The sequence below is a fragment of the Dromaius novaehollandiae genome, chromosome 2, assembly GCF_036370855.1.
Source record: "Dromaius novaehollandiae isolate bDroNov1 chromosome 2, bDroNov1.hap1, whole genome shotgun sequence".
NCBI lineage: Eukaryota > Metazoa > Chordata > Aves > Casuariiformes > Dromaiidae > Dromaius > Dromaius novaehollandiae.
In genome coordinates, this window is record NC_088099.1 from 47,640,850 (window position 1) to 47,654,158 (window position 13,309).

The 13,309-nt window shown below is 39.2% G+C and overlaps 1 protein-coding gene across 6 annotated transcripts in view; it reads right to left on the reverse strand.

Annotated features, from left to right (window-relative positions):
• DYNC1I1 (dynein cytoplasmic 1 intermediate chain 1) overlaps positions 1–13,309 on the reverse strand; it is a 198,307-nt gene that overhangs the window by 143,070 nt on the left and 41,928 nt on the right. For 4 of the 6 annotated variants that reach the window (XM_064506384.1, XM_064506383.1, XM_064506382.1 and 1 more), the window contains exons 5-6: positions 12,878–12,937; positions 8,610–8,725 (exon numbers count right to left, since the gene is read on the reverse strand). In XM_064506384.1, coding sequence (XP_064362454.1) covers positions 8,610–8,725; positions 12,878–12,937 — 176 coding nt within the window. The remainder of the gene's footprint in view (positions 1–8,609; positions 8,726–12,877; positions 12,938–13,309) is intronic. The other 2 variants (XM_064506388.1, XM_064506387.1) reach the window with 1 other exon arrangement.

A 13,309-nucleotide genomic window follows, 5' to 3' on the forward strand; every position in this document is an offset into this window, starting at 1 on the left:
CTACAGAATTGAAGATAGAGAGGTAGTGAACAGGAGAATTTTCAGCTGCATAATTTTTGACCCTAGTACATCAGCAGTAGGGGTTAAAACAGAGGAGGGGATTTTGGCACGTGAATCTTTTTCTTTCCTTTGACTCATAAGTGCCAAGAAACAAATTCAGAAGTGTGACGGAAGAATGGGTGTCTTTTTCTGTACATCTTTTTAATGCTACTAATGAAGGGCTTTCCACGTTATGGCCTGTGTCTATTTCAGCACTGATTTTGTATCTACTTACAGGATTAGAAAGATTAAGTGCTAATTTGAGCACTGAGGATTAATAATTGCTACTTCTGTAATGCACATTTCTCTTAATCTTACCTTTTAATTCCAGTGGAGATTGATGCATGCTATAAAGCCAGAGTTTGCTAAAGGTATATACTGAATAGCGATCATCCACTAGGCCAAAGAAGGGATTACAGAGATGACAGGAATAAGCATGCTTTGGGCTTAGTTTCTGAAGAAAACAAAAAATCATGTCTTCATTGTTCTGTTGGGAGCACTGTTAACCCAACTTTTTCCCTTTTACATTTTCATACATATAATGTAATTTGAACATTGCTGTGTATAACACATTGTTAATTCAAAGTATACCAAATACTACTGAAATGATAAATATAGTAAAATGAGAACAAGGAACATGTGAAACAGCAAATAGAGAGAAATTAGCAACTACCTTTCCATCGACTGTTGACTCTAGAAATCATGGTGCTATTATTAGCAGGATAGTTTCCTTCTGTTCTCTTGTAAACCTCCCAGTTCAAATATATTGTTAGTCATATATTTGCAAATAAGTTTATAACTATTTGGCTGCTTCAGGGGGACCCATAATAAACCAGCTCAATATGGCAGTTGTTCCTATGTAGATATGGCCAGGATCTATCCCAGAGAGCAAAGACTAGGATGAACATTTTCATTTTCAGCCAGAAAAGGATTCAATTTGCATACAGGTGTTACTGGGCTCCTCTCTGAATTCATGGATCACTGCTACTTTCAGATGTCGGGACACAGTGATGGGTCAAAGGCACAGTGAGATGACTTGCAGCTAGTTAAAGAAGTTTGAGGTCAAGGCTGCTAACATCAGAGCTCTCGTTTTTCAGCAAGTGACACCAGATGTACCAGATTCTCATTCAATTACATACTTTCCATTGCAGCTAAAGGAACAGACTGAGTTCTGCACAAAGGACTATAATTTTTCTATTTTATTCTAGAAAAGAGTGGCTTCTCTCTTGAGTGGAGAATGTGATCCACTTTTTCAAAAGCATACAGAAAGAATCATCCATTGGGATCAAGTAAGAACTGCAAGGAGGGGAAGCAGAGCATTATCCTTCCCCATGCTGTGGGCAATTTCTTTAAAGCAGTATTCCTTTCATGCCCATAGTGATACTTGCACAACAGTCCCCCCCAGAAGAAGCTACAGCTTCAAAACTGATTCCTTTTTTAAGTGAGAAAGGCAATTAACCTGTTTGTTTGTTTTTCCATCTGCTAGTTGTGGGATCCTGGAACCTGGTTTACAAAAAGTGCAGGTGCAGCTGTGGCAAGTCTGTTGTTCTCCTTTCAGCCTTGTACAGATTTATTAGATGCATCTCCTGGGCTTGCATTTGCGGCTGAGGTATCTTGTGCAAGAGAACCTGGGGTCTGCAGAAGGCCAGGGCCACTTCGGAGCAGGAGGTTTCCATGCATATGTGGCCTGGTTTTCAGAAGACCTTCCTAAGATTCTGTTAAGATTGTGGAAGAGCGGCAAAGAGTCAAATCACTTGTTCCTCCCATGTAATGACACAATCAGAGAGGAAGTCTAAGATCCTTGAAAAGCTTCCTTTCCCCAAACCCGCTGTTGTGGGTTTTACTGCCATATTAAGGGCCAATCTTCTCTCTGTTAAATCAGTTCTTAGTAGTTAATTACCCAAGATTTGCTTATGCTTAATAAATTCTCAGATCTGCCTGTTCAAAACAGTTTAGCATTAAGAGGGCTTTGCTGAAAACCATCTTGAGTCTAAGAAAAACCCTTCTCCAGAAGCCTTTAGAGAGAGTCCTGGGAGGAAAGACAGGGGATGGGAGCAAATACTGCAGTGAAACCATTAGACCTTTCAAGCAACAGGCCAGCTTTTACAAATGGAGCAAGAATGTCTTACAGAAATCCTGCTTCAGCACACATATGCTACATATTTCAGGAGATTAGACATTTGATGTTTCCTCCTATTCCCAGATGCCGAACCATGAATGGCCACAATCTATGGCCTTTTCATCCTTCTTTCCAGAAAAAATCCTTGTCAGGGTCAAATACATAATAAGCAAAAATGTGGAAATACATCTTCCAAAGCCAAGCCCTTATCCTAATTCTTTACTACATAAAATCTTCTTGAACATGCTGGTAGAAGAAAGCCTTTGGAAGCGTACACCTACTCTTGGTAGCTTACCAGGTAAGGAACACAGACCCACCACACCTGGCCATCTAGCTGATATGGCTGTAGCAAAGGATAAAAAGTTCTTCAACTCCTTGAGGATCTGTACTTTATTAAATTGTACTTTACTGACTGTATTTTAAGGAGGGACTGGCAAGAACAGAGCTTGCAGTGGATTTCACCAGCGTATTATTCTCCTGAACCTTTTCGTAACACCTGCGAATGAAGCTTTTAATGCTCCTTTTTTAAGTTTCTAGATAATGTCTTTGGCGTTACAATTTTTTTCTTTTTTCCCAATGTTCTGTTTAATAGCTTGGGCTCTTTTTATATTTCTTTCATCAGCACTCCCATTCATACAGCTTTTCAGTATACAACTCAAGCATCTTCTACTAAATATAATTCTTGCTGTAGGTAAAAATAAGGCCAGTGTTTATCTGCATATGCCACCAGTAACTCTTGCTCATTTACAGCACCACTTATACACGGTGTGTTGGTTCCTCAGTGCACCACCAGAGGGAGCTGCCTGAATGCCTTTGAAAGATTTTTATGAACAATTTAAATTAAAAAAAAAATCCCACCTTGGGAATCTTATTATCTAGAAAAGGAAAGCAATTGTGACAGATAGAAAGAGGAATTATTGAAAGAGTGTTATACAGTACAATGCCTCAAATCTTCGCTCTGCTTCTTTTTAGTCTCATCCAATCTTGTACAGTCTGGTACAATAGTACAGAATAAGCTTTGTTGATTTAATCAAACAAAGCGGTTTTGAATTAGGGTGTTTATGCCAGCTATTGAGAGCCACAGTATGACTCTGGTGGGCTGAGGTTTGAGAAGAAAAGGGAAACAAGATTTTTATAGCTAATTAAAAACACTGAACAGATACATGATACTGCCTATGAGAGACCATAATATGTTTCTTACAAAATTAGTGTCCATTAGTACTACTAATAAGGCTCTTTCTCTGTAAATATAAAAACAGAACTGATGCCTCTTTAGGTTGTTTCTTTTTCTTAAGTAGTGATATATGTCCCAGTTCTGCTCTGCTTTCCAACACTTATCTTTTGTTTTCAACAAAGAGTCTCTGCTTGCCCAACCTGATCATGTCTAATGTCCTTCGATCCTTTCCACCACACATGTTTTCATGCATCTTGACATGTATGCTGCATGCTTAACAATGCGCAAATTTCTCATTAAATGAGGGGTTCAGAGATATTCTTGGGTCCAGACTTTTCTCACGCATTTCAGACTGAAGCTGAGCTCTGAGATTCTCTGGAAGGGAAAGCCTAAATAAACTCTTTAACTTAACTCCCAGCTTCTGATATATGAGTGATAGAGAAATTGGGCACGGGAAAGCTCAAGTATAATCTAGCTCAGTTCTGAGATTGGATTTTCTTAAGTACAGCATGGCTTCACAGAGCTAGAGCTGAGCTGCAGTCAGACATGGGAAGGTACAACATGCGAGTCACAGAATTTGCTGTGCTTAAGGCTTGCTGCATGTTATCTTATGAGATAGACAAAGTTAGAGTTCCACACCGCTTAAACCTGAGAACATCAACCCTTAGAAATCAGAAGTAAAAATAACTTTATCTATAGATTTTAATGTTGGGATTTCCAGAGGCCTGATTCATTTTTGTTGCAATGGGTTTGTCAGTTCTAGTCAAAGATAATTCCTCTTTCAGTTATCAGAACTCAAGATGGGACATAGCCCTCAGAATGAGAAACCTACATTTACTTGTCTACATGTAGCCCTCCGCTATTCAGCTAGTCACTGAAGAGCTAGTTAATGCAGTCAGTGCAGCCTAAAGAGAGTTCTGGTTCATCCTACAGTAGTCATCTGCATTTGGTAACACACAGGGATACCTAAATTTGTGTGTCTTGGTCTTATGAGCCTTAGACTGTGAGCACAATGCCCTCCCTCAGTGCTTTAAAAAGCCTAACTTTCAGGAACATTAATTCAGACAATGCCAAGGAGAGATGCAGAACCGAACCCAGCTATTAGCCTCTGAAGTTTCACCTCTGTTTTGCCATTTCATTCTGATCTATTTCCAAACTGAATACAGAGCTCATTTTTCTTCTTTCTCTAGGAGCTAAAATGTCCTCAGTATTTGAGGATAAACAAATAGAGCACGGGTTTGAATTGCTTCCTTTGCCAAAACTGGGCAAAGATTTGTGGTGTAGGAAGAGGTCTTCCTGCTCATGAGGTGAGTATGGTAACATGCTAGTTTTCTCCACATGGACAACCATCTGTCAAAGATGATAAACAGGCGAAGTACAGAGGACCTCCACTGTACTGTAAGTCCAGATCTCCTTCCCCTGTATAAGGGATCTACTTTTTCAGCCATGCATTTCAGACTATCCTACTTGCAATGAGAGTTTGGCAAGCCAGAAAAGTGAAACAGCGGATTTTATCAACCAGGAAGTAGTGTCTACCTCATGACAAACAAATAATGACATTGCTGATATTGGGCATCAAAGCCAGAGAACTCATAAACCTCCATCTTCTTGCTGCCCCCCTGGTTTTGAGGGGAGCCAGCTCACAGGGATAGATCTCTTCTCAGTGCAGGGACAGTGTGCTGCTTCCCTCACTGAGGTTTTACCTCCTAGCACATTAGAGAGGAGGAGAATGGTGGCCTGGGGCTGAGGCAGGCGCCCAGCAAGGCTTGAATGTACAGGCTGTTCTCCTATCTGTAAAGTTAGCTTGTATGCAGATATACAGACATCCTTCCTCTGCTGAATGGCAGTGAGGGATTCTTCCTGGGAAGAGGTCAGGCCATGGCTTTCATGTTGCTGCTTTCTCCTAGGTGTGCCTTCAGGAAAGCAGCACTTGAGATACTTTGGAAGGTCCAACCATCAAAGGTTACATGAGACTGCCATTGCGGGGCAGTGTGAAAGTCTCTGCACAGTGAAGGAATATGTCCCAAAGACCTCTCAGAAAATACTCGGCATAGCCTAGGTCTTAATTGACTTCAGAATGGAAAAGGCAGCACAAGTGAAGTGTCTTTCAATGCCTGTGAATACCTAAATTCAAGTTCAATTAGAGGAGGAGGAGGGGAAAAGTAGAGAGCACATTTTTTTCTCAGGTTCCAGAGCTAAGAGCTGGGTGTTTTTGAAGTCATCCCATACAGAAGCTTATTGTGACCTAAATAAAGTGAAAGAATTGGGTACTTGTGATCAAAGGGCTGAATGATGCATATACACATCTCCCTGAATAACGGAGTGGGAGGAGGAAATGACATGTCATTATTTCTCTGAAATAAAGAGAATTACCTGTTCTGAAAAGAGGAATTAATCTGTTTTTATGCAGTGAAGAATAATGCCATATTATGTCTTCTAAAATTAGCAGCTGACTAGCTGAGACTTCAGTGTTCATAGCATCTGGCTCTCTGGCAGCACACTGTACTTACCGTAATGAAGCTTTCCTTTACTAGTTTTATAAAGACTAGTGGAGCATAGCCATTATCACAGACAGGGCCCACATCCCTCGAGCTCCAAAACAGCAATCTCTCTAAGGTACTCCACAAACCTTGATAATGACATTTCAAAAAGCTGCAGAACTTTGAAAGAAGGCTAATTCCTCTCTTGGTGACTTAATCTTACAGGCAAAATTTTTCCATCCAGCTGTAGAGCTTTATTAGTTGTACTTTTCCAATCCAGAAGCAAGTTTGTGACAGTCTCATCCTAAAATTCTGCATTTTGATATTTCCAATAGCCAAGGCACGCAGCTAAAGAATAAATTCTGAAAGCTAAATCAGACTCTTATCTACGTAAATAAAGTGTTTCTTTATTTCTTTTCTCAAACTCTGAGACTTCGGACTGAATAAACTGAGCTATAAACATAGTAACAGTTAAACTCTTTTTCTTAAGATGTGGCTATGCACATGGATGCACAAGAACAGTGTAGAGACTTCGCAAAACTGTTCTCCCAAGGAATTCTCCTCTATTTGCTGTTAGATGTTCACAGTGCCATTATTAAGGGCTCAGCATTCACAAAGAGGTTTAGGAGATTAAAAAACTGAGAAGTAATTTTTAACACACTTGGGAGATCAAAATCATGGAGCTTATTTACCCCCTACAGAGTTTCCAATTAACTGCCATTTCAATGGAATAACCAACTTTCCTGACTCTTCCCTTCTAATGGAAGGGCCATATTCACATTTAACTCGTATGTAGAGAATACCCTAGCAGCAGATCAGAAAAGAAATATAATCTCTGCTTTCTCTACCGCTCATCTGAGATAAGTGATTGGGTGATATTTTCACTATGTTTAAATATTAAAACTTTTGTTGATGCTGTTTCCTTGTGTGTGACAACACATATAATATGAAAGACTGTAAAATCAGTCATAAAATACACCTATTTCCTTCTGACTTTTTTCATCACAGCTTTGGCCTCATCAGTCTAAGGTCCATCATCTCTTGAGCTTGCGCTTATTTCTTGCCAAACACAGGAGGAACAAGAGCTTCCTTTATGTTGAGGAATCAAGACAGACTCATGTTACCCTCTGTGCTTGCCATCTTGACTGCCAGGTTCCACAGCAGCACCATGGTTCTTTTTCCTTGAAGGGTAGGAGGCTGTCCTCTTGTCCACTCAAGGAAAGGATTTTGTAATAATTGAAGAGCTCCTTGGAAAAAAGCTTTACTATCCAAAAAGAACCTATTGGAAGAAGAGAGGTTGGCTTCTTCAGAAAGGCAGGTCAGCTACTGAGCACCAGACTTGCAAGCCTGAGAGAGGTAAACACATCATAGGCATGTCTTTTACTCCCTGCATCCATAGGCTTTTGTACTGAGCAAAGGCATTGTGTCAGGGAGGAAGGACACACTCTTCATCTTCTCTAACAATGACTATGATAATGCTCCAGGGTTGAGAACCTACCAGTCTGAAGTCAGGAAGGCATGGCCTTAGCAACAAACCTCGTCCCTTCAGGGCTCCAGCAGCTCTCAGGAAGACAAGCAGAGATTAGCTGGATTGAACTATGGAGGCTTCTAAAACAGCTTCTCCCTCCTCCTCTTCCCAAAGAGGCAAAGGCATCAGGACATACTGCTCAAGAAGCTGCATCCAAGCAATAGGATGGTGATGCATGAAGGCACAATTTCAGAAAACAGATGACTAAGGTTTAGAAGGTAAACTTGTGGTCTGAGAAAGTGGAATCAGACTATCTAGCACAGGAGTGTTCTAATCTTTTAAAGACAGAAGTGGTAACCAGTTGTAGAAAAACAGCAGGTTATGTTTATCACTGCATATCCCCTGACAATAACTTATATTTAGGCAGATTTACTCCTACACCTTTTGCAACCTATTTGAATATTCTTCTTTTGTATGGAACCTGGTGAGGTTCTACATTACCTTCATCCTTAACAGCAACAATTATAATCATGCCTCAGATAGTTCTCTTTACCCAGTACTGATCTTTTCAAGATTGTTTTCAGTTGTTCTTCTGCTACGTGCTTTCTAATAATGTCCAAACTATACCAGGCTAATGCGTAGTTTTGAATTCAGTTTAACTGCTTTCAGTATAACTACAATCAGTTTCACCAGTACAACACCGTCAAACATGTAGTTTAAGTAACAGTTGGATAAGCACTCCTGTACTAAGTACCCAGGGTATTTATTTAAAAGCCAAATAGCTAACAAACAGCTCCACGAGTACAGATAGTATGTCTGTCAGCAGACAGAAGGTAGGACTGTCCACATCAAAGTGTGTAAGCCTCCTTTTTCAGCACATGTAGCTAAACTGTGACTTCTCTTCTCCTAAGATTCACCTACTAGAGGGGAACACAATTGCACTGACCCAATATACTAGGGCACCTTTCCATCACTGCCTCTTTACAAAGCATGGAACAAGAAACTTCCTTGAGAAAGCAAGAAAAATTAAATAAAGCACTATTTTAATTATATTCGTAATGATTTATTTGAAAATACGTTCTCATTACACTGTTATCTAAGTACAATCCATTGTAAGGCAGCAGTTTGGTTCCACCTGAATTTAAAGTCATTATTATAATTATTCTCACCAGAACAGCTATTAATCATATAAACAATACCTGGCTTGCAGAAAATGTGATTAGCAGCTATATTATGATTTACTATTATTTTTCTTACATTCTTTAAGTCTTACTTAAAGACTTATTTTCTATAAGAATGCTTTTGGAAAAAAAGAAGTAAATATCTTACCTTCAGATTGATGTGTGGCAAGAGGTGTCTGGGTCTCCTTGGAGTAGGACACCACCTCCCGAGGTAAGAAATCAACCTGGGTAATCTTTGACACCCGTAGCTTGTGCAGTCTGCGTCTAAGATTGAATACATGACATCAAAAGGTTAGTCATGTAAGTGTAAAGCAGCATCAGGAAAAAAAGCGATAGTTTTTATGAACAAGATAGAGAAAAATACTTAAATATTTTCTAAAATGAAACAAAATACACTACATATGAGAAGCATCTAATTGCACTGAAGAAAATTAACCTGGGAACCATGGGCCGTAATAAATTATAGTTACTGAATCTCTCTGGACCTAGATCAGATAGCTGAGAGAGACTGTAAATGGGAGAGAGAAATCACCTGCTGATGCCCCTCATAACTATGCAAAAAAAAGGTCTTCTGTATCATACCTGTATTACTGTGACGTTCTGCCTGCTCAAGAGAGTTAATCCTCGGTCTGAGATAAACATAGTGGAAGGGCATAGTGGGCATAAAACAGATAGGCTGGATCAGGAATGAGAGGAAATGAGCATCTCTCTCATATCTGAGAGCAATGATAGTGCCTTTAACTGGCAAAGTGGGTAATTTCTATAAAGGAGGAGATTCTCCCTTTCACAGGAATCATTAGCAATGGAATTGCTGTAGGTTCATGGTCACTGGAGTGCTAATGCAATGGTTGCAGGGGAGCATCAGGGACACAGCTGGTACAGGGCAAGTACAGCCTTCTACTGCTTTCCTAACTAAGTAAAACACATGAAATAAATCAGTAAAGCCAAATAACACTGTGACTAGCTAAGGGAAATAGTTATGGAAGAGACAGATGAACATGATCACGAACACTTCTAGTCATACACAGTTTACTCAACAATTGGGGAAAAATCAAATTGTTTCCTGAATATTATTTGATTACCTGTAGAGAGGGAAGAAAAACAAACGTTTACTTGCAAATGTTGTACTGGAAAAATTACCAGCTTTCATCACAGAAAAGAATAAGCAAATAATAAACGGATCAGATAAATAAATCCAGTTGTCTAGATCAACATGCATAAGCATGCTTATACATTTATGGGAAATAGATTCATGGATGCAACGTTTCTGAATTGCCATGCTATTACAGAAACCAATTTGGAAAAGTAGCAAATTCAAATACACTATCCACATCCTTTCTCTCCTCCAGATTGTCAGAAGAACAGAGGTCAAAGGCTTTTTATCTAATTCTTTTATAGTGGTTTAGGTATTCAATTAAGACTGAGGTCTGAAAGGAAATGAGTCTTGAAAGGAAATTGGCATCATTGGATGACACCTACTGAACTCTTCAGCTGGTTAATGCTACATCAGCTATATATTTTTCTAATCTATTTTCCTGGCTGAGTTTTATTAAGCTGAATGCAATAAGATTCAGCAGGTAATCAGTATGAATCAGCCATATCACGTAGCAAATCACTACAGCAATAATAGTTCTTACAGCTTTAAGTCTGTCTTGTTCTGAAAAAAGAAAAATTAACAAGCTTTCCCTCCTTACACCAGTCTGTGACTCTGCCAATAAGAACAAAAGCAATGATTGTCTGAAAATCCTGCATGATGGCAGAAAAACTTCTGCACCTTATGATACTTTAAGAATCTGTAACAGCTAATAAAAGTCTCAGTATCGTGTTACTTTTCTGTAGTTGCTTTAACTGAGGGTCAGTGTGAATTCAAGCTTTAAGAAACAACACCCTAGCAAAATCACATACGGTTTTTCCTCCTCCACAACTAGATTTCAAACCATCGTTGCCTACTTGGTCAACTACTCTTTCCTACTGTAGTCAGTCCTCTGCTATCCCAGGCTACTGAAGACAGAAATAAGCTTTGCATTGAAACAGCTTCTTGACTCAAGTCTTTGTTAGGCATCAGTACTCTAATTAATTCTGTGTCTAATCTATGCCTAATTTAGGCCTATGTGCTACCTGCGTAGAATGTCACCCAGTACACCAAATGGCAACAGCTTCCCATGAGGTCATTCCGTAGCTCCTTGAGTGACCAGGGGGATGATGGGGAACATGGACCCTAATGGAGAGCTGGATTTAACTGCTAGATGGCTTAGCTTCTTTGTACACTGTTAACCAAGAAATGAGTTACAGACCAGAGCACTTTGCTGAGAGAACGTGTGGAATTTTTCACCCCAAAAATTCTAATTTAGGAGTGGCTGAGGGCTGTACAAATGTCTAGTGTCACCCATATCCTGGTAATTACTGCTGAATACCAGGAGGTCCTCCTTCCTCTGAAGGTATGTGGCCTCTTATTTCTTTTTGCCCCCATTAATCAACCTATAATGGTTCTCATATAACTAAAAGCTGGCCTAGCCCTTGGTCCCAAGCACTTAGGTACAGCAGGACTATTCTTTCAGTACCTGGACTCTACCAAACATGGACTGTAATGCCCTAATTCCTAAATCTTTTTTGGGCAGCATTCAACTGTCTATTGCTTTGTCATCCACATTTTTCACCTGAGATGCTCATAAGCCTTTTCATTTACAGCTTGCTGAAAATTCACCTTAGAGAACACAGACACTTTGATGGATCTCTTTCCAGACTGCCCATGGGATTTTAAGGCAAAATTTATGCCTTAAAAAATATATTCCTTTGTCTGTAAGAACCAGAACAAAGAAGTGTCTGCTAGAAGTTTTAAGCTACACACATCATTTGCATGCTGACTGCAGAATTTCTTTGGTATTGGTTTGTTTTTCATTTGTTCTCATGTCACCAGCGGTAAGTCTGATCCTTCCTTGCCTTGTTTTTCAAGACTGTTTTCTTTCAAAGGGGCAGGATTCCTGTTACGGAATACAGCCGGCAACATGTGGATTCAATCTTTTTGGCGTGCTTCTTCTCTGCCTTTGCACTGACTGCTCATAAAAGACTGAAGTCTTGTGGGTACACACAGTTTTACCTCTACATGAGTCAAACAAACCACCTTGCCTTGCACAGCCATTTGAGGAACCTTGCTTGTGGGAGTGCTCATGTTTCAATCGCAACTTCTGGGAGAGGGCAGGTGAGATCTCTACAAGGCTTCTGTATCTTAAAACAGCTTGAGAAACTCTGCCATTTTGGTATTATTCAGGTAAAGGAGAATATGGATCTATTTGAAGCCACACTCAAATGGAAATTACAAACATTCCTAACAGTTCTGGAGGCAGAGAAATCCTTTTTAATATGCTACGTGGATGGTTTTCACTCTTTTTGATCTTCTTTCCCAGTTAATAACTCTAACGCCCATAACTGTCTCTGGGGGTATTGTCAATCAATAATTAAAGGAAAATTGTAGTTTTCTTTACAGCCTTCAGCCTACCGAAATTCACAGGAATTGCAAGAGAGAAAACACCAGGAAGTAGCAGAAGCCTGAGATATTTGTCTGGAGATTCAGAGAGGCAAGTCTATAAGTTCATAAGCAGAGCAACTTCAGCAGCATAGAGATTTGATTTTGCCCATAGTAGATAAGCTGTTCAAGCTATCAGACTTTTCTTGATACTATACTGCATTTGCAAGGAACACTTTTGATCCTTAATACAGTGGCCTTTTAAACTATAAACACATTAGGTGGAGTTGGCTAACTGCACCATTTAGGTTATCTAAAGCAAATAATTTTTTCAGATGAATTGGGTAGAGAAGTTCCATCCCAAACTAGAAAACACTAATTTTAGCCCTACCATAATTAAAAAATGCTTAACTAATCTGAACTCAACTAAAAACACAACTCTTGGACTATGATCATACTTAAAAGCACAACTGTAAGCACATATAAAGGAAATCCTTTATAGGATCCTAAGGAAAAAGAGGTAATTGTTATTGCATGTGGAAACAACATAACTATGACAAAGACAGAAGGGAGGGGAGGAAGTACCTTGCAAATGATTCAGAAAGAAAAGTCTGAATCAACAGGTACAAACAAGACCACTGAAACTGTACATGCACATTAAAGTGCAACAATAATAACATTTCATCTGTAATGAAATAGTTATTTGCATTGTTTTTCAGGCAACAGAAATAGCAGCTTATCTTTTCATGAGCTTCTTTAAAATAGTTGTTTTTTCCACAAAGATGGCTTTGCTGAAGCTTCTCATTAATGCTACTAAAAAAAGGAAACTTAAATTATGGTCTTTTTGAGTGAAAGCAAATGAAAATCACATAAAAACAGCTAAACTGGGAAGCATTTTCAACATAACTCTTGCAAAGAAATGATAAATGAATAACAAAAGAGCTGACATATACCCAAGTTCAGAGTCAGACTGGAGCTGCAGCACTGAGGGGTCTGTGTCCCATTGCAAGGTCCTAGGGTGGTAATCAGCCGTGCAGCACAAAGGGAGGGGGGAAAAGAACACACAGAATTAACTGAAAGGATGAACAAAAACCCACCTCATTAATTACATGCTGTATGTATACATTCAATTGCCAAGTGCAATGGGGAGTCAAAGTAAGTCAAACAATGTTTGATGGTAGTCTGTGACAGGGGCAACTTATTAAAATTACATATTATTGGTAAACAAAGGGAAGAAGATGGGTTTCCTTTCAGATATTGGTTTATAAAACATAACATTTTTCTTTTTCTAAAAGATTTCTAACTCACTAACTATGGCTGATGAATTCACAATAATCCGTAAAATTTGCAGGCAGAATTCATTGTAATCATGTTTTTATGATAAG